Source organism: Pelmatolapia mariae, linkage group LG3_W (assembly GCF_036321145.2).
Source record: "Pelmatolapia mariae isolate MD_Pm_ZW linkage group LG3_W, Pm_UMD_F_2, whole genome shotgun sequence".
NCBI classification, from domain to species: Eukaryota; Metazoa; Chordata; class Actinopteri; order Cichliformes; family Cichlidae; genus Pelmatolapia; species Pelmatolapia mariae.
The window spans coordinates 69,011,084-69,033,433 of NC_086229.1; the positions used below are offsets into that span (position 1 = coordinate 69,011,084).

Here is a 22,350-nt window from a genome sequence, read left to right on the forward strand (position 1 = left end):
CAAACTACCCTCAGATCAGAGCCGCAGACTATGACAGGGAGGGAGAGGTCCCGGAGGTATGCCAGCTGCAGCCCTCGGTGCCCTGGAGGCGTCCCCGTCGACCGACCGACCGCTGCTACCGGTGCGATGAGCCTGGGCACGTGGCACGCGACTGCCTGGCGGTCGCCCCGAAGGCCAGAACTATGTGGCCTCAGGGGGATGAGAGGGGGAGCGTCACAGCGAGGGGACCACCGCTCCAGCTTCCTGCCCCCCTCCAAGAACGATGCACGGTGGCGGGCCTAGTCGGGCACCCCAAGGGACTTTACCTGAGCTGCTGTGTTGAGGACCAGCCCTGCCAGGCCCTGGTGGACACGGGGTCCACCATTTCCCTAATACGACCTGGTGTGTTTCCTGGAACATCCGGGCCGCTTGTGATGGGTTGGTCACTCACCGACACCCAGCTGATGACAGTGACGGGGGAGAGAACTGACATGGGGGGGAAGAAACCGTTGCGGATCCGAGTGAAGGATCTGGAGCTGGTGCACGACTTCTGGCTTGCTGACATCCAGGAACAGTGCATCATCGGTCTTGATCTGCTGACCCGCTGGGGGGCCTGCGTTGACACCGCGAAGCTGGCTATCACTGTTGGTACAGAGACTCTGGCCCTCCAGTGCGGTCAAAAGCAGGGAACCGGAGACTGCAGGCAGACTCGGCTGGTTCAGCACACCACCGACACCGGCTCTGCTCAACCCATCTGTCTGCGCCCACGCCAGCTGCCCCTCTCGAAACGGCGGGGAGAGCGGGCCCAGGAGGCACGGGGCGTGGCTACTGCTCGGGCCACAGCCGGCGGAGGGGGATGGCTCTCGTTGACCATGCAGCAGCTGAAGCAGGAGCAGGAGGCTGATGCGACGTTGGTTCAGGTGGGGGCCTGGCTGGAGGCAGCACGACGCCCAGGCTGGACAGGGGTGTCAGGACAGGGGCCCGAAGTGAAGGCCTACTACTCCCAGTACAACACCCTGGAGACCCACGACGGCCTCCTGTACCGGAGATGGCGGGCCCCCGGGCAGGGCAGAGATCTCCTGCAGCTGTTGGTGCCTCGGACGCTGCGGTCGCAGGTGCTCGAGCTCGTCCACGGCTCGGTGGGGGCCAGCCACTATGGAAATGCTAAAACTCTCCGCCGTCTCAGGGGACGGTTCTACTGGCCTGGTTGTCGACGGGATGTGGAACTTCATGTGCACTGCTGTGACACCTGTACGGCACGGAAGGGCTCCACTCAATGCTTCACTGCCCCCCTACAGCAGCATCGGGTGGGGGCCCCGATGGAGAGAGTGGGAGGAGACGTCCTAGAGCCTTTCCCCGTCCCCGAGGCAGAGAACCGGCGCGTGTTGGTGGCCAGAGACTGCTACAGGAGGCTGAGGGAGCAGCGCCAGGCCCAGGTCAGTGCCGGAGTACGACAGAAACTCCCCCAGGTGCCGAGGGGGAGCTTTCGTGCCTGGCGACAAGGTTTGGGTGTACTGCCCGGTTTGCAAGAAAGGGGTGTCCCCCAGGCTGTGCGGTCACTGGCAAGGGCCGGCGGAGGTCGTGGGGCGGCTAACAGAAGTCGTGTACCGGATCCGCATGCCGGGTCCAGGACGCGTGGCGGTGTTGCACCAGGACAGGCTCTCGCCGTACTGCCCGCCCGCTCCCGCAGCCGCCAGGGCGGGGGATGCTGGTGGCACCCCAGGTTCTCATCCAAGTGACCCTTCCCCTGCTGGTCGAGATCGGCCTGCGCGCCGAAGGAAGACACATGGACAGTTGCAGGACTTTGTGTGGGGTAATGGGGTTGTCGGGGACGACTGACCCCTTAGGTGGGGGCTATGTAGCGGCCCAGGGCGGTCCGGGGATGTTATGGACATTTATGTTATGTTTTACAGTTGTGTTGTTGTTATGTTGTCATGGTAACAGGTGACGCTCCCTCTGTGTGTGTTTCCGGTGAGAGAGCGCCATTTTGTGTTGTTGTTTTGGTTGCCGCGCTGAGCAGTGGCTCGCGCCAGTGTGTTCCTCTGCAGAGCTAAATAAACGGCTGTGCTCCCTGCTAACACGGCGGGTAGCAAGACCAAAAGAAACCTCTGTCTCCTCCGTTTTCTGAGCTTGCCACAATATGCTCTCCTGGCTTCAGACTCTGAGTAGTAAAAGAACAAGGTCAGAATCAGAGGACTCGCTGGCTGACACCCCACCAAGCCAGAATGATATCGCTGCAGGTCAGACGCAAGCTAATGAAAGCTGCACTAGTGCCGCAGCCGCGGACGACGGCACTTTTGGCGACGACGAGGACGAGAATGACACCATTTCTACCGATGACAACAGCCGCGTTAGCGAGCATGAGTGGCCAGAATGTTGGTCCCAAGCACAAGTCCGGTATTTCTCCACAAATTACAAGTGGCTGATCAGCAGAAATCAAAAGTTGGGTTGTAGTGTGTGTAGTCAAGTTTGTGCTCGCGTGGACATGCAGCAAGGGCAGAGAGTGTCGCAGGAGTGGAGTGGGTGCTTAATCTCGTCTTTTGGAAGGGACAAGGCTGCACAACAAAACTCACTACGAAAGAAAATAAAAGAGCACAGAGACTCAATTTATCACAAGAAAGCAGTTGAAATAAAAGAGAAGGCAACACAAAATACAATGCAAAAACACATTGAAGATATGAGAAAGGCTGACTACGCTTCAACTTGCAATGTGTTTAGAACAGCTTATAAGATTGGCAAGCAGGGGCGTCCCTTTACAGACATGCCAATAGATGTCCAGTTGCAAGTCTTAAATGGTGTCAAGATGGGCAGAGTTTTGCACTCTAATAACTCATGTGCAAATATACTGGATCACATTGCAGCTGAAATGAAAAAGAAGGTAGTCAATGACATAGTGATGAATGAAAGAAAATTGTGTGTGCTCATTGATGAATCCACTACAATAAGTGGAAAGTCTGTGCTTGTCGTGTGCCTGCGGTCAGCTATTTCCAGTGAAAATCCAGACACAATATTTTTTGAACTGATTGAGCTGCAGGGGACCACAGCAAAGGACATCACTGAAGCACTGTTAGGATGTCTTCATAATAATGGCTTTGACCCTCACTACCTACAGGAACATTTGTTGGCATTTGCTTGTGATGGAGCCTCAGTGATGCTTGGGAGGAAAGCAGGAGTTGCTGCGCAGCTTTGTTCCAAATTCCCTTACCTGTTTGTCTGGCATTGTTCCAATCACGGACTGGAACTGGCAGTTTGTGATGTTTTGAAGGAGGTAGGAGGAATCAACCACTTTAAAATATTCTTAGATCAGCTTTACTCCCTCTACCATGCATCACCAAAAAACCAAAGGGAGTTAACCGAGAGTGCTCACAATGTTGGACAACGTCTCCTTGTGATAGGCCGTGTTTTATCAGTGCGTTGGGTTGCTTCAAGTGAGAGAACAGTGAAAGCAGTATGGGAGAACTACCAAGCTCTGCAGGTACACTTTACAAGTGCTGCTGCTGATACCAGCAGGGACTCAAGAGAGAGAGCAAAATACAAAGGACTCAATGATGTTCTCACTACTGTTTCTTTTGTGGTCAATCTTGGCATCATGTATGATGCTCTCACAGAACTCAGTGACCTCTCAAGAATGCTCCAGAGACGGGACATGACTTTGGATCAAGCCGACAGGCAGCTGGACCGACAAATCCGGGTGTTTGAGCTTCAATTTTCCATTGAAGCTGAAAAGGAGAAAATCTTCAGAAATGTATGCCTGCATGAAAATCAGAGGGTTATAAAAATCAACCATGGCCAATTTTTCCGTAGCCTGGCTGAAAATGTTAAGTGCAGGATGACTCCAACAACTTCCTCGCATGTCAGTAAAACCTCATCTGAAAAGACAGATAGTCACCTCCTCTCAGACATCAAGGTCCTCCAGTCTGACTCCTGGCCTGCATCTCTAGATATTCAATATGGGGATGCAGCGGTCAGACGTTTATGTCAGAGATTCAGAGTTGGGGAGAGGGAAAGTGTCCTAGGATTTAGGGAGTATAAAGACCTTAAAGCTTCCAAGACACCAGCAGCCCTGAAGCCGCTTCTTACAGCTGTCCACACCATTTCAGTATCAACAAGTGAATGCGAGCGAGCTTTCAGCTCAATGAATGATACTTTGACAGATAAAAGAAACTCTCTCGACATCAAAAGGCTTTCAAATCTGATTTTCCTGAAATGCAACGGACCACCCTTGGATCAGTTTAACGCACAAACATATGTGCAGACATGGCTGGCACTAGGGAGGAGAAGTGCAGCATCCACAAACTGCGAAGCCCAAAGTGAAAGGAAAGTGGAGCCCAAAACGTGCTGGAGCCTTTTCTAGGTAAAATGATTTGTACAGTATTTCTCATTTTTCATTTGGTGTACTGTGATTGTATTTTGCTGAATCTGCTTTTGTATATTTTTCAGGGGTAAAGAAATGAACCATCTTCAAGACTCAAGATTATGTTCTACTGTTCTATGGTTATTATGTTTGGGTTGCTTCAAGTGAGAGAACAGTGAAAGTAGTATGGGAGAACTACCAAGCTCTGCAGGTACACTTTACTTCTTCTGTCTTCTGTCAGCTCTCAGCGAAGGCGGTCGCACTTTTCTCCTCTCCTGCCCTTATCTTCCCTGCTTAGCTTCTTGTGTCCTTGTCTTGTCTGTCTTGTCTGAGTTTCTTACTTCCCTGGAACACTCTCTCACAGTCTGTGTCTAAAACCTAAAGAGAATTATGGATTTGATCAACTGGTCTCTGAATGCTATTGACACCCTCTTCTCAACGAGAAGTTTGGGCTCGGGAGAGCCTGAGTGCCCTGGAGGGACTTTCCCTGCTGGATACACGATGGACGGGTGGCAGAAATGGAGGATCGTGTGCCTGGCGGGACTGTCGATCGAGGACGCTGAAGATATCTACCTATTCGGAACCATGATAACAGGGTTCTTGCTGATCGGAGCTGGCTTGGCCCTGGCTTATCGGAGAATTAAGACAGCGGAACCGGCTGCTCAAACCCCCACAAAGCTGCCTGCTGAGATTGGATTGACTGGACGAGACGCGGCTTCTCAGAAAAGGCTCACAGACGGGGACATGGTCAAGAGCTTGGAGGCTATTGCGGCTGCAGTGAATACTCAGAATAACATCTCTGAGCGGATACTGGGATACATCAGGGAAGAATCAGCTCAAATCAACAACTATGGGCGAAAGCTGGAAAACATCACGGATCAGTTGGCTGCGGTCGCGAGGTCTCAGAATCTGCTCTGTGAGCAAAAGATTGACAAGACCACGGAATTGAAGGTAAACAACATCATGGAGAAACTGACGGCTATCCAACGGGAGATGGAGAGATCAGTGTCGGAGTGCTAATACAAAAACAGCTCGAAATTCTCATGAGTTGTTGGAAAGAAATCGCCATCTTAATGCGGCTACCCCTCCGGCGCCAGCTGCGGGCTCAAGGCTGGAGCCGATCAAAACAATCCCAGATAACGAGTGTGTTTAGACTGTTCCTCCCTATTCCATGCAAGGCCACCTGAGTTGGCTGGAAGACTGTTTACTTAGCCTGGCAGGGCGAAGGACACTGTCTCAGCTTGACTCTGGACATACACACACAAATACACATACACTGATTTGCACACACTGATCCCCCCTCCCTTTCCAAACGCCTTCGATGCTTGTGCCCTACCGGAGAAGATGGTAGTCGACTGGACCAGCGCAGGCATGCCGCTGTCTACACCGGCTCTCTCTTACCCTTTCCCCACCCTGTGGCTTGTCTTGTGTTTCTATGGTGTATTGATAGTCATGTGCTTTTTGTGCTGAGGTGTTTTTTCTGTTATCAAACTGTTCTCCCACTAGGAGCTCAGTCTGAGTGGAGTTTTTTTTCTCCTCCTCTCTCCTCATGTTACATATTTTCGTTGTTTTTTCTTCCTATCAGCCTACCTTCTGACATGTCTCCCCAATGTGATGTTTGTGTAATGTTGGTCAGAAGGTTCCTTTGTAAGTGCGCATGCGCCATTAGCGTGCTGCCTGCTGTAACCCTAATTTCCCTCGGGATTAATAAAGTATATTGATTGATTGATTGATTGATTGATACAAGTGCTGCTGCTGTTACCAGCAGGGACTCAAGAGAGAGAGCAAAATACAAATTATTATTTTATTAGTTTGTACGTGCTTTGTCTCTAGGGGCCACCGCATATATATATATATATATATATATATATATATATATATATATGTATATATATATATATATATATATATGTATATATATATATATATATATATATATACATATATAAAACCAATTTTTTACATTAGTAATTCCTTTTGTGCATAATTTTATATTGTTGTTAATAATAAATTAATTAAAGCAACAACACAACCTGAAGAGCCGGCTCTTTTTAGTGAGCTGAGCTGAAAGAGCCGGTTCTCTAAAAAGAGCCGGAAATCCCATCACTATTATTGACGTGCAGCGTCCTCTCACTGAATACTATAGAGCTCCCTAAACATTGTTTATTGATGACAACAGATTGCCGCAGAAAAGCCTGTTGTCCGTATATTTATATATTTACGAAATCACATTGTAGTGACGTGTACTGAACAGAATAAATTATATAATGTAAACAACTACCTGAGAAACAGCAGATACAGCAGATAAATTAATTATAGGCCATTACTTTTGTATCGTTTATTGCATTTACGGAGGGAGTGGTGTATGCTGGGTAATGGCACAGCTAGCGACTGGGTGACTTTACTCACCCGCTTCGGATGTTATCTACAGAGCCCCTCTGATGACATGGTCCAAAAAATAAATAAATTGTGCCCACGAAACAGTATTTCGTGGGCACGAAATGGGTGCTATATCGTGTTTACAGGCAACAGCGCCAGGGATGAGTACACCCTGATGGTCTTCTGGATGCCAAGCAAAAGAAATTACTACAGTAAACAGTAAAATAAAAACAATATGAAAAACATGTGGACAGTATTAAATAGTATTGTAAATAAAGGAACTAAGGGATTGGAATATCCAAATAACTTTCAAATAAAAAATACAATGATCAGTGACATGAAACAAATTGCAAATGGTTTTAATGACTTTCCTCTTTATGTTGGTCTAGGCTTGGCTAAAGAAATTGTAACAAATGGACTAAAACTAAAACTTTAAATGTAGCAAAGTCAATGTTTATGAGGGGAGTAGATGAGCCACACCAGTAGTAAGGACGAGTGTAAAATATCACAGCATTACAGTAACAGGAGTTAGTGTTTGGAACACTTTTTCAGATGGCACTAGGAAAAGTACATCATTATAAAAAATGATTATTTGAAAATAATAAATTACATGAATATAGGAAATCATCCTCTCAGTGCCTGAGTTGTCTCATTGTGATCTATTTAAGCTTTGACCTAATTTTTATAGACCAAGGGAAAAGTAACCCAAGCTTAAAGTGTTCATTCAAGTATTTGTCACATAGATATAAAATAAGCTCAGAGATTAATCTGGTTTAACCACAGGATTCTTACTTTATGTAAAAATGTCGTTTGTGGTTGTTTTGGCTTATTAGCTGAAACTGTTTTATGTGAGTATGTTTATGTGTTGTATGTGAGTGTAGACTTGTATATAGTTTGGATCATATAATGTTGAATTCTGAATACTGATATGCAATTAATGACATTTAAAATAAGGGGGTGGTAACAGGAAATATTGCAAACTTCATTCTAGCTTAAACATTGTGTAGACAGCGATATTCATGAAAATGTTTTTTTTTTCATTTTTTTCTTTTCTCTAGTTATTTCAGTTATATATGCAAGTCATATGTCTCTCTCTCACACACATTTCTTAAACTTATGTATTCTTTTTAACAGGATGAGCTGGATGAAACTCAGTTTATTTACAACACCAGTGCAGAATATATACACTGAGGGGGGAAATCCATGGTTCCAAAGGTCCAAGGGGAAACTCATTCTCGTCTTCACGCCCAAACTCCCACACATTCGCACAGCAGGAAGGTCACAGGTCCGGGGAGGAAAACTATCACAAAGGAGAGGGAAATTACTCAGAAATCACAAAACACTTAAGCAAAGATTAATGGGAGCTGAGAGGATCACTAACGTGTCTCGCACAATCATCCAGCGACGAGCCTCAAAAAGTGGACAGCTAATCACGAACAGGTGTGTGGGCCACAGTGAGCGCCGCCCAGGCAGAGAGGAGAGAAGGAATATAAAACACATGTAGCCTTGCAGGGCAGGCTGGGCAGACACGGGGACCATGATAGATCTGTATGGAATGCATGCATTACCTAACACTTTAATTTCAGAGAAGGGTAGATGGTAGACATGCTTAATCTGTAAAAATTTAGCAATATTTTTAATATATTGAGGCCTACAATCTTGATTATTCAAAAAAAATAAAATAAAAAAATCAGAAAATTGTTGCTTGGTAATTTCTAATTATGTAAAACAGCATAAAAAGTGTAGACTATCTGTATGTCATATTTTGGCAAAGTCCTTTTAAAAAGGATAACATGTGATGGCAATATGTTTTTTTTAACAAAACTAATTATCTGTCCTGAATCAGTCTTATTAGGTAATGTTCAAATAATTTGATCATTCCAGTGTTTTCAGTGTGGGAGAAAGTACTCAGGGCCTTCAGGTTACACACTATGAAAGGCAGCAACAAGTTTAATATTCAGAAACCTAAAGTATGTATCAGCAGCAGAATGGAGCTAAAAATAAATGTTTGTTTCAGTTCTATGAAGCTTTGAGTATTTTGGATTAGTAGTACTGCTGTGTTTGTTGCATCATATTGCTGTAATTGTTTATATGCTTTATATATTCTGAGGTAAGTTGATCTATAGTGTTACATCATATTCTATAAGGATGTTATGTGTTTGTATACTTTCTGCCCAGTTTGACCCATTTAGCAGAAGTCAGCCTGTTTAAGGCTCTGATATCTATTCTGTATGACTTAAAGCAGTTATGACATGGTCTGATTTTCTCACCCAATAAAGGAATATTTAATATATCACTCTACTCTTCATTGTATCAGAAACAGTTATCACAGCTCGTACATTTTCCTTTTTACACATATATGTAAGCATTGAGCCAAATGTAATAATGCCAACATATTAGACGAACAATATTTGTCTCTTATGTATAATACATCTATATATACACTGTTAAAAGATACTTGTCTTTGAGTGAAGATTTAAGGTGATAGGAAATATAAATAACTGCAACTTTAATTTTTGACCCAGAGTTCAAGCTCACTGCTGTAATATAGCCTGTAATATCACACACACAATGCTGTATGACACGTTTCTCGCGGTTAGTATCATGATTGCTAGACAACCTGAACAGCGCAATGAAGGCTAGACCGTCCCATTTCACAAGCCTCTCACTTCCGCACTTCCCGTACTTGTAGTATGCACCGTACGTAGTACGCGTAGTGTGCGTACTTAAAGCGTGCATACACTGAATTGGGACACAGCCTTTGAGTACACGGCCCTTGTGGACCGTTAAGGCTGCGTACTTTAAGGCTGCAGAATCTGAATTGGGATACAGCCTAAGGCTGTTCCAATTCTCAGCACCGCTCTTTTCTTTCACTGAGTCCTTAGCAATTCTCCTTCCCACGATGCGGTTTCCATCGAGGCCAAGAAAAAAGAGTTTAGGAAAAGGAGACGGGCGCTAATTTTGAAATTACACCCCACGTGGTTACGTGTGGAGCTGAGTCACGTGACCGCACAGTAACAAATCACAACAGAGGCAGGAAAAGGGGGCGGAGAAAGTGTGTTTGTAGCAGAGAGGAGTCAAGCAGAGAGAGCTGCTTTTTCATGTAACGGGAGTAAAGTAGTGAACTTACAGGAACATATACCACTACCAACGTTTGGATCGATATCTGCATCGATCTGCACACCCTTGTCTCCTGGATCGTAGCTGAGATCAGCGTGAACCACGTGGGTCTCTGCTCCCTGATCTGTTTCCTGTTTGGAAAGACTTCCAGCTTCATCTCGGAGTTTCTCTCGGTTTGTGGGCTCATCTAAAGGTAAGCGCCGAGCTAACTTTAGTGTGGGTTCAGTTTATGTTGAGTTTATCTCTTTTGGGAATAATAGATTGCTTGGTATACAGTGGATTTAGACAGACTGTAGAGCAGGGTAGGCAACCTTTCTGATGACGAGTGCCATTTAAAATTTCCTCAGAAGTTAGTGTGCCACAGGGGCAATTTTAGCCCATTTTTGGTGGTCCAAGCATACAGTACTTGGTTGAGACTTAACATTTTAACAATAAAAGTATAGATAACACCTCCCCCCTCCCAAAATGGTTTGTTCCAGCTCGCCTCTCCCCCACTCTGGCTCTAGTGTCCTCGCTGCTGGAGGGATGGTGGCTGAGACTCAGCGGAGTGGAGGTGTAAGTGCCTGGCGTAAAACAGGACATATTAGCTGCATTTAACCTTCAGTTACTCTTTATATAGTTGGTAGGAGTCAGACCATGTTCTGAAATGTATACAGCCTTTTTAAAATCTAAAACTTAAAATTGTTCGTAGCCTATTTTGTTACCACTGTCCTGTTTGAAATGGATACTAACTAGCTAGCTGACTGAATGCCCATTAACCTTATAACTCCTGTTGTGTGTGTGCGTGTGTGTGTGTCTGTGTGTGTGTGTGTGTGTACAGAGAGACAGCCAGGTTCATAATGGATATTAGGAAGTTGATGTGTTTTTTTTTTGTTTTTGTTTTTTTAAAGGAAAAGGTAAAAGTGTAAAATCAAATGTTCCATCAATCAAGAATAATGTTGGATCAGTGTTTCAATATTTATATCTTTTATTAGATGTACATGTGGTTTGGTTATTTGCCTTTTGGTTAAAAGTACACTGAGAGAAAACTTTTCGTTAGTGATGTTAATAATATTTTTTTTCATATTATTGTAACTTTTCATGTAATTAAATACAATCTATTTGTGTATGATTGTCAGTCCAAAGAGGGAGAGAGGAGAGAGAAAGAACAAGCTCAGGAAGAACCAGGTAAGAAAACAGGCGAAACAGAAACTATTTTTTTTTTCCAAGATTTATTTATTGCTTTTTCCAACAATTTTTTAACCAACAGGAAGAGAGAGTTCAAATAAAATAGAGGAGGAAATTAATAAAAAAAAGAATTAATTGTATAATAATAATGTATATTCTGCGTGTATGAACAGTGTTGGAGAAACACATAGATATAGTTACATATACACTCCCATGTAGATCATTTAGATATTATTGCAAATAAAAATAAAACAAAACACCCCCCCCCCCCCCCCCCCAAAAAAAAAACAAAAAACAAAAAAACAACAGTGTTCCAATAAACAGGTATAACACAGTGAGACAATAGGTTTAAGTACATTATTTCAGGGCTTCGGGCTGAAGTTTAGTCAAATGGTGTCAAGTTAGAGAGGCATCCAACAGGATATTAAACCCTTCTTCAGCTGATGGTTTATTACTATGTCTTCTAATGAGTTTAGAGTGGGCAGTGTTAGGGATTTTTGAGTTTTTAAAATGAAGCTTCGTATTTGAAGAAATGTTTGGTTGGAATGCCAAATTTCTGTGTCAAGCTATTAAAAGATAGTAGGGTGTCCTTATCAAATAGTACTGCAACTTTGCACAGACCTCTGACGGCCCACATTTTAAAACCCAAATCTTTCCAACCTGGTTTAAAGGCCCTATTGCCCCAGATAGGTGAGAATTGGGATAGTGCTGGTGTTTCATTTTTAAACTTGAGTACATCGAACCAGACACGGATGGTATTTTTAACAAAGAGGTTCGATGTATCTTTCATCAGATCTTTATACTTTGCGGAGTACAGGTAAGTGCTGAGCGGTAAGGGGGTAGTGCTTGTCATTTCTAAATTTACCCAGGGTAAGGTTGTCATTGAGAACCAGCATGAGGCCGCAGAAAGTTGGGCAGCCCAGTAGTACCATTTGAGGTTTGGAACACACAGACCTCCCCTGTCACACGGTAGATATAGTAGCGAAAGGCGCAGTCTGGCTCGTCTGTTATTCCATATGAATTTAATGAATATTGTTTTTGCCTTTGTGAAGAAGACATCTGGAGGGCTGAGAGGAATGACTTGGAAGAGATATAGAAATTTTGGGAGAACGTTCATCTTGAGAATATTTACGCGTCCAATCAGAGAGATTGGCAGCCATCTATTGATTAAGTCAACAACAGAGTTGATTGTAGGAGAGTAATTTGCATGTACCAAATTGTTGATTTTTGGAGTGATTTTTATACCTAAATAGGTAAGATTGTCTCTGGCAACTTGAAACATTGTTTGAATAGGTGGTTTAATTCTTTCAGAATGTTTAAAGAAAAGGATGGCTGACTTAGATTCATTAATTTTATAACCGGAGATGTTGCCAAAGGAGTTAATTGTTTTGAGTAGCTGGGGAATTGAGCTCTCTAATTTGGACAGCATTAAGATAATGTCGTCCGCGAATAATCCAATTTTGGACTCAATATTATTTGTTCTAATGCCAGAGATATTTTGATTGCTCCTTATCGCAATAGCCAATGGTTCAATTGCTAGGACGAAGAGAAGAGGCGAAAGGGGGCAGCCTTGGCGTGTACCTCTACCTAGATAGAATGGTCTAGATATGATGTTGTTAGTTCTAACTGAGGCTATAGGTTTATTATATAGTATTTTGTAGTGGTGCAACGGATCACGGTTGATCCGAAATCCGAACCGATCCCACTCCACGGTTCGGTACGCGCGTGATCCGAAGATTCGAAAAAGAAAAAAAAGTATGTTTATGGTGCGCGTGGTCAGTCTATCAAGCGGTAGTTATGGTCAGCGCTAGCGGTCCAAGTGGCGGAGCAGAGGAGTTTGTGGCATTTAAGCAGCCCTTTGCTGCCCAGTCCGACCGGGCTAAAGCTATTACAAAAGCTAATGGGGTGTTTAGCTGTAGACGGGAGGCCGTCGTCTGTTGTGCAAAACAAGGAGTTTAAACTGTGATGAACGTGCTTGAGCCACGCTATGATATCTCGTTGCGCGTCCACTTCAGTGACAAGATCGTATGAGCAGGAGAAGTTTAAAGTTATGGCTGAACTGTCCCAGGCATCTTCTGTTGCTCTAACTACAAATGGGTGGACCTCCAGGGCAACGGAAAGCCACGTGACCGTGACTGCTTGTTATATCACAGCGGAGTGGTAGATACAAAGCCCTGCACTGCCCTATAGATTACATTAGATTAGATGAAACTTTATTCATCCCTCGGGTGGGTTCCTCCAGGAAATTCAGTTTCCAGTAGCACAGCACCAACAGACGTTGCAGAATGTGAGCAGAAATATACCATATTTACACATTTATAAATACAGAGTATACAAAAGGGATAAATAGAATAAATAGGAATAAGAATACAAGGGAACGGCACATTTCAAGTATTGTGAGTCTATTACACCGTTGCATATTAACAAAAACTATTGCACAGTGAAAAGGCACTACAGCTACTTGTTCCCCCCTCCTCTGTCCCCGTTTCCCTTCCAGTGAGAAGTTAAACAGTTTGATGGCGTGTGGGACAAAGGACTTTTTAAGTCTGTTGGTCCTTGACTTTGGGAGAAGCAACCTGTCACTGAACAGACTCCTCTGGTTGTTTATGGCCGTGTGCAGAGGATGCAGAGGCTGTCCAGCATGGTCCATAATGTCCATATGCACCTTCATTTGTTTTTATATAAGTGTGTGGAATTAGTCTTCAGTTGAATGTTTTTTTAATAGACAAAAAATACTTAAATAAGTAAACGGCGAGTAGAATTTTTGTCTTTTTTTTCTATTTTTGCTGATCCGAAAATTGATCCGATCCGTGACTTTAAAACCGTGATCCGATCCGAACCGTGAGAATTTTGATCCGTTGCACCACTAGTATTTTGACCCAAGTCTTAAAGTAACTGCCAAAGCCAAATTGAGACAGTACCTTATAAAGATAGTTATGTTCGACCCTATCGAAAGTTTTTTCTGCATCCAAGGAGAGCAGAGCTTTGTCTGGATGTTCTGAATTTGAGTAGAATACATTCAGTACCCTGCGAATGCCGGCTTTTTACAAAACCATTCTGGTCAGTATCAACGAGGACAGAAAAGGTACTGTTCAAGTCTATTTGCCAGTACTTTACTTATTATCGTAGCGTCAGAGTTTATTAATGAGATTGGTCTATAAGGGTGTGTTCACACCGAACGCAATAGACGCGGGCGAAAATGCCCCTAATTTGACGCGTGCACATTCGCACCTTGACATGTGTCCAAGAAAAATCCATCGCGCCTCAAAATTGCTTCTTTTTACGCGCGTGAACCGGAAATGTGGAAGGAATGTGGGAGGAAGTTGTGGCAGACGGTATTTTTGCTAGATGGCAGCTGTCGAGCTAGAGCGTGAAGAGAGAGTCTCCCTTCTCTATTTACTGTGGAAAGAAGAGCAGCGGCGTTAAGAACGTCCTCGCCGTACCTGGGTCCATCAGGTCCTCCAGAGGCGTGAGCAGTTTGGTGAGTTTCACCACTTGCTCCAGGAGCTGCGCCTAATGACAGCGATATCACCGTCTTTCCCTCGCCCAGTTTGAGGACCTGCTGTCCCGCATCGGTCCCAGAATCACCCGCCCAGACACCAAATACAGGCGCTCAATCCCACCTGCAGAGCGCCTGTCCATCTGCCTGAGGTTAGTAAAAGTGTTTAATACGGTAGTCCTTTATTGATACCTGTGCTAATATATCTTAAACCATCCGTTTATACACTGCTAACATGGATGTGGTATGCTAACAGTGAATGCTGTCGGTGTTTACTGATAGCAAACTGTGGTACGGAGACGACTGTTTATAATATTTCTAGTGATACTCGAAAGGTCTCATCAAGTCCCGATTTAATTCGATTTATGCTGTTATCAGTGTTTGCAATGATAGCATGGCTGTGGTGTCTATCAGTGTTGCTCTCGGTGTTTGCTGATATCAAACAGTGGACCACTGTGGGTTAATCTTTGTAGTGATACTCACTACTTTTTTTTTTATTTAGACCTGGTTTATTTGCTTCATTCCTACCTGATTGACATGTCTAGGAATTATGAGTGATTGGCACACTGTAGTCATAAAAGTTGCTACCAATCAAATCATATGTTAAAGTTAAAACAAAACACAACTGACTGTTTAATATTATATCTAATATATGTTATGTAATTACCTTTATAATTACAAAATGTTTTATGTAAGATTTATGTTTTGTAATTTAAATCTGACATTACGAAAGTATTTTGGAATTTGAATAATGTATTTTGTAACTGCAGTACACACAATACTAATTTTGAACAATTCTGTCCAGGTCCCTTGCCACCGGGGACTCCTTCAGGACCATCGCGTTCAGTTTCAGAGTTAATGTGTCCACAGTGTGCCAGACCACCCCCCAGGTAGCGAAGGCCATCTGGAACTGTCTAGTAGACAACTTCATAGCTGTGCCGTCACCTGGAGACTGGCGGTCCATCACAGAGGGATGGAGCGCTGGAACTTCCCTCTCTGCTGTGGAGCTCTGGATGGGAAGCACGTCCAGACAAAGGCACCCCATATATCATATAGGAGACACACACATTGATATACACTAAATATTTATTTCATTTCTTTTTTGTGTGATGCCCGAATTTATGCACCAGCTTGATGTTGTTTAATCAATTATTGCACACTTTTTGTAAATCCAGTAAACGTGTTTTCACTTCTCAAATATCACTGTGTGTGTCTCCTGTATGATATTTAACTGAACTTTTTCATGGTAACAACCAACGATTCATACAGGAAAATACTGGCTATTAACAAGGTTGCCCAAACTTTTGCATCCCACTGTATTAGTATATTTTGTCATTAGTATAATATGAAATAAATTCTACATGTGTCAAGTCGTGTGACAACAATTTGCTGTGTAGTAGAACTAAGACATTAGTCATTATAAAAATTTATTTGAAATAATATTACAATTCTCAAACAGAAAAACATTAAACATAAAATATAAGTATTTACAGAGAGACAGGAATAAAATGGACCCAGCTGCTCTCCACAGCAGGAACAAGGCTGAGGAGGAAATGCTCCATTGGAGACTGGCGTGGCCTCTTCAGGGACACCAGGATGGCCAGCTCCACCACTGATGGACCGTCCTGGGACCCGTCCCTCATCTGCCTCGTAGCTGTCCTCCTCTGTGGGCCTGTAAAACACAAAAACACAGCACAAAAAACAAAGAAATAAGAAGGCTGCTACTAGATTTTCATTTCACCATTGAAAAAAAAATACAGTATATAATCAGATTGGTTGTAGATCTTTAGTAAAGGTGAACACAAGGGAATCCCACAGAGCCAAAAGTTATCAGTGCTTGCTGTACATACCTGTGGGTGCAGCAGCAGGAGCTCAGAGACTGGGAAGCCATGAGAAGCAACAGGGGATGCTCTGCTGCAGAATTCGGTTGGTTCTATCAAGACAATATTAAATGTTAACAGGTTTTAAACAATAATCATACAGAAAGTATACACAGTGGTTCCTCATTTATTGCAGCAGGAGTTCTCAGATAACTAGCCCCTCGCCATGCACTTTATACACTGTTTTTCCCCACACACATGAACATTAGTCACAGTTCTCACAGGCTGATTTGTAGATTGCAAAACGTCAAAGTATTGTTATGCCGTGTTTTGTCTTCATCTGCCTGCCACTTTCAAGCGCCTTTTTCCCTCCCGGTGCAGGTGTGTATTTCCGAATGAGGGTCATAGTTATGGGTGTTTTTGTGCTGTTTTTGCTATTGGACGTGATGGTTATCAAAACCAAACATGATAAATTTGACAAGCTCAGGAGACATGACACGGAGGAGATTTGTCAATCAGGCTGCAGAATACACTGCTGTATGGTGCAATTTAAAAAAAAAAAAAATCAGCGAAAAAGCGAAGCAGTTACGGATGAACAGCGGGACCACTGTGTACTGTTTATTAATAAACAATATAAATCTCTATATGACAACATGCATAAAAACAGAACGGTATTTGTACATCAGTGGGAAAATAGCGGTGGCTTGCTAGCTTTTGCGCCACTTCATCGGGTCAGTCTGAAAATTAAAAAGAAGAATGAATGAACTTACCAGGTTGCCCGATCTCCTCACTTATGTGCCTCCAAGCTAGGTCCTTTTTATTCCTGTCTCGGTAGAAGTAGCAGCTAGCATCATATCGCTCTGGATGATTAGCCACGGCACTGATGAGCCTTTCCTCCATACTGAATGAAGAATGAAGGGCTTTGGCTGGATCTGCCCCTTTGACCTAGGTCAGAGCCACATCACCAGGCTCCTGATTGGTTGTTGCGGCGCGATTTGACGCTGGAGTTCAGATTTTCCAACTCGAGCGGTTGGCGCGATACGCGCGTATGCACAAAATGCAACACAAAATCTGACACGCGTGGTTTTCTTCGCGAGTCAAACGCGCCAGACGCGCGTTTCACGCGTTTTGGCATTTTCGCGATGCAAATCTGCTTCCGAATTTTTGCTGGACGCGCAATCGCGTGTCATCTCGCTTTTCCAGTGACTTTACATGTAAACCTGACGCTCTGGCCGCCTCTATCGCGTTCAGTGTGAGCACACCGTAAGATTCACATTTTGTAGGCGGTTTCCCAGTCTTGGGGAATACCATTATGAGTGCATTACGCAAGGAGGTGGGGAAGCTCTTTTAAATCATAACTTTCCACTAGCATGTCGTATAAAGGGCATATTAATTTGTCTTTAAATATTTTGAAAAGGTCTAGTGGGATTCCATCTGGGCCGGGAGTTTTTCCCGTTTTTAATTTATCAATTGCAGTCGACAGTTCACTCATAGATAACTGAGAGTCTAATTCACATCAAGCTTCTTCAGAGAGTGAAGGGGTGCTTATTGAGTCAAAGAAGGACTCTAGTGACTCTTGGGTCGCATCTCCTGTTGACGTATATAGTTGTGAGTAGAAGAGTTCAAAGAGTTCATTTATTCTGTGAGGATCTGTGGTGTTTTCATCTGGAGTTCTAATTTGATTTATTGTTTGTTCGTTCAGTAGTGTTTTTCTACGCCATGCCAAAAGTTTTCCTGCCTTCTCCCCCTGGTCAGAGTAGGTCTGTCTTAGTCTAAATAGTCCTGCTGAGGCTTTGTCAGTAGTTAATTTATCATATTTTGCTCTTAGTCTTAAAAGTTTTTGTTGTTTTTCTTTAGAGTCATTTAGGTTTATCTCAAGTTCCACTTCTTTTATTTGACCTTCGAGGTCCAACATCTCAGTGTAGTTTTTATTTCATTTGTTTTTGGTATAACTTATCATCTGCCCACGTATAAAAACCTTAAAGGCTTCCGGTATGATGGCGCCTGTGTTTGGCTTTGCCGCTGCCGGCCGTGGTTTCTCTGTGCTGTTTTTTTCGGCCTTTTTGCTTTCGCTTTTTGTTACTAATGTGTTGGGTGGCCTTGTCTATGATCGCCTGACGCTATTATCCATCCGATCCTCTATGATAAGTCAAGATGCCTCATCCTCCTGCGGTATTTTCCATCCTCCGCTGCCGACACCGGTGTCTGGATCTTCGTTAGGTGTCATCAGTGGCGCCTTTCTGTGTCCGCGCAAGTCACGGAGGAGGAGAGGAAAAAGAGCAAAACTCAGACTGTTCTGGAAGCGGGGACTAGCTGTGTCTGGATCTGTGAGACGGCGCTACCTCAGGAGTGTTCATCCAGACTCTCCTGTTGTTTGGCCCTTCATCCCCGCGGTGAGTGGAATTTATGAACGTCGCGGATCCAACTCTCTGTTTCTTCGTCCCCTAAGTCGGGCCGCTTCTGTTAATAATATGTCTTCTACTTCGCTGAGAGTGGCGCTTTTTAACGCTCGATCAATGACTAATACAACGTTCCTGCTGAACGATTTTATTCTTTCCAAGAAACTGGACTTCTTATTTCTAACCGAAACCTGGCAGCGCGATGGTGACTTTTCATCCTTCATCGAACTCTGTCCGAGTGGGTACTCCTTCATCAGCCAGCCTCGGACGTCGGGTCGAGGAGGAGGTGTTGCTGCGGTGTTTGGAAGCCGGTTTTACTGTCGCGCAGTGTTGGTCGGACATTTTTCATCCTTTGAACTACAGCTGGTTAGAATTGGAAATAAAGATCCATTTTACTGCGCTGTAGTGTATCGTCCACCTGGCCTAAACAGTATGTTTTTAAAGGAGTTCAGTGACTTTTTATCCTCGTCTTTGAAGCTGTCCAGACTGGTTATAGTCGGGGATTTTAATATACACGTTGATGATGACTCTGACCTCTTTGCCAGAGGTTTCCTTAGCATCATGGATTCTTTTCATTTTACTCAGCATGTGTCTGGTCCCACACACACACCAAAGGACACACACTGGACCTTGTTTTTACTTTAGGTTTAAACATTGATTTTATTTGTACTGAGGACATTTTTATTTCGGATCATCATTGTATTCTTTTTAATCTATCTTTTCATTTGTCCCTCTCTCCTATTCGACATGTGGTTAGCTCTCGCATCTTAACTTGCTCTACTGCTGTAAAATTTTCTGATGCTTTTAATTTAGTTTTATCTCCTTATAAAGATGTTCATTTTTTAACAAATCTTTTTAATAATCATTGTCTTTCTATTTTAGACAATGTTTGTCCTGTCAAAACTAGACTAGCTCCGGTTTCAAAGTCGTCTCCCTGGATAAATGACAGCATTCGCTTCTTAAAGCATTGCTGCCGTAAGGTTGAGCGTTTGTTGAGGAAAACGCATTTGCATGTCCATCTCCTTCATTTAAAGGACCTTTTAGTCTCTTTTAACACTTCAGTTCGAGATGTGAGGGCGGCCTATTTCTCAGACTTAGTGTCTAAGAGCAGAGGTAACCCTAAGGTGCTATTCGACACCATTAGTGATATTGTTGCTCCTGCTCCACATGCTGTCCCAATTTCATCAAATGAAGATTGTGAAAAATTTCTTTCTTTCTTCGTTGAAAAAGTCAGTAATGTGAGGAACAATATCTCTCCTTCTGTGTCTCTCTTGTCTGCTCCAACTCAAGCTAGGCCTGTAATTTTAGAAAGATTTTTACCTGTGTCCTTACCTGAGCTGGTCAAGTTAGTTAATTCAATGAAAGCATCCTCCTGCTCTCTTGATATTTTACCTGGATCTTTGTTTAAAAATGTCTTTCAGTCTATTGGTCCCTGTGTGCTCACAATTATCTTGTTTCTGGTCAGGTCCCTGTTTATTGTAAGAATGCTGTTATTCATCCACTGTTAAAAAAACCTAAGCTTGATGCTTCTCTTCTCAGTAGCTACAGACCGATTTCAAAATTACCGTTCATTGCTAAGATTTTAGAAAAGGTTGTGGCTAAGCAGCTTATAGCTGTTCTAGATGAATACAGCATTCTGGATAAATTCCAATCTGGCTTTCGTAGAGCTCACTCTACTGAAACTGCACTTCTTAGAGTCTCCAACGACATTTTGATGAGATGTGATGCAGGAGAATGCTCCGTTCTGGTGATATTGGACCTGACCTCTGCCTTTGATACTGTGGACCATCATATTCTGCTAGATAGGCTGAGACACTGGGTGGGTATATCAGGGGCTGCTTTAGACTGGTTTGAATCCTATTTGCATAAACGATCCTTTTCTGTGGCTACCTCTAAGTATAGTTCCTCTTCTACTTTTCTTGCCTATGGTGTGCCACAAGGTTCAGTTTTGGGGCCTTTATTGTTCTTACTGTATTTACTTCCTCTTCAACACTTATTGAGCACTTTTAAGGACATATCGTATCACTGCTATGCAGATGATATTCAGTTATATATCTCCTTTAAGCCCCATGATGTTTCCAAGCTACAGATTTTGCATAAGTGCATAGACTCCGTTAGATGTTGGATGGCTGGAAACTTTCTTCAACTAAATGAGAAGACTGAAGTTCTTGTTTGTGCTCCTAAAAATTTTGTACCTAGTGTTTTGGAAAACTTGGGTCCACTTGCTACATTTGCAAAACCGTCTATCAGGAGCCTTGGTGTTAGTATTGACTCAGCTCTGACTTTGGATGCCCATGTAAAATCTGGTTCGCTCCTGTTTTTATCACTTGAGAAACATCGCTAAGCTGAGTCCCATTGTATCGCGCTCCGAATTAGAAATTGTCATTCATGCATTTGTTTCATCTCGTCTGGACTATTGTAATTCTTTGTTTACTTGTTTATGTAAAGCCTCTTTGGAGCATCTGCAAGTTGTTCAGAATGCTGCTGCAAAGCTTCTGACCAAGTCCTCCAAGTTTTCCCATGTCACACCCCTGCTGATCCAGCTGCACTGGCTCCCTGTTAAATTCAGAATCCAGTTTAAGGTTTTGACCTTGACTTTCAGGGCTCTGCATGGACAAGCACCAACATATATAAGTGAACTTTTACATCCATACATTCCCAGCAGGTCCCTGAGGTCATGTGACCAGGGCTTGCTTGCTGTCCAACACACGAGGCTGAAAACAAAAGGCGACAAAGCTTTTGTAACTGTGGCCCCCAGATTGTGGAACTCTCTCCCTTTGAGCCTGAGATCTGTGGACTCAGTGGTCGCTTTTAAAAAACAGCTAAAAACTCATCTTTTTAAACTTGCTTTTGGTTGATTTTTATTTTTAGGTTTTAGCTTCTGTGAAGCACTTTGTGATTTTTATCTTGAAAGGTGCTATATAAATAAAGTTTTACTTACTTACTTACTTTACTTCCCATCTAACTGAGGCTGTAGTTTCGGATTTATTAAAGTAAAAATAGTCATCAATTTTTTCGCCTACATATTCCAAGAATTTTTGATTATGCACCCAGTGTGGTTTTAAACGCCAAATAGGATTATGTCTAAAAGCTGTTGTAACTGAAAAGTTAAGCGTGATAATGATGATAAGCACACTTTTATATGAACAGCTATTAATTCTGGGGATAAGAGAGTTTGAAATAAGAAAATAATCTATGCGACTGCGGCTATTTTGACTGGCTGAATGACAGGAGTATTCTCTCCCTGTTGGATTTTCTAATCTCCATATATCTCTAAGATTCAATTCAGACATAAAGTGTTGTATAGCTTGTCTAGATTTTGGATGGGAAGAGTCTAAACCTGATGATCTATCAAGCTTAGGCTCTAGGGTACAGTTATAGGGTGGGTGATATTGTTTAATTCTATCCATTACTCTTTTCAGTTTAATACATTTCCTAAGGCCTCTGACATTCCAGGAAATTAGTTCGACATTTGAATAACTACTCATACAGTTTGTGCCCTTAGTAACCTGAACCTGACTACATCTCGTCTCCCCTGTCGAAACTCACAAATTATTATTTCAAGAGCACTGCACTTTAAAGATAAGCTCTTATAAACAAAAGCAAACAAAAAAAAAAAAAAAACAACAACCC

The 22,350-nt window shown here is 43.1% G+C and overlaps 2 protein-coding genes across 2 annotated transcripts in view; both read left to right on the forward strand.

The window, feature by feature from the left end:
• Positions 1 to 2,119: 2,119 nt before the first annotated feature.
• Positions 2,120 to 22,350, forward strand: part of LOC134623895 (zinc finger protein 184-like) — a 31,651-nt gene continuing 11,420 nt past the window's right edge. Inside the window, exons 1-3 of the mRNA XM_063468902.1 lie at positions 2,120 to 2,354; positions 10,312 to 10,387; positions 10,951 to 10,999. Coding sequence (XP_063324972.1) covers positions 2,120 to 2,354; positions 10,312 to 10,387; positions 10,951 to 10,999 — 360 coding nt within the window. The remainder of the gene's footprint in view (positions 2,355 to 10,311; positions 10,388 to 10,950; positions 11,000 to 22,350) is intronic.
• Positions 9,778 to 22,350, forward strand: part of LOC134624766 (zinc finger protein 91-like) — a 328,469-nt gene continuing 315,896 nt past the window's right edge. The window contains exon 1 of the mRNA XM_063469805.1: positions 9,778 to 10,025. The gene's annotated coding sequence lies outside the window, so the exon portion shown is untranslated. The remainder of the gene's footprint in view (positions 10,026 to 22,350) is intronic.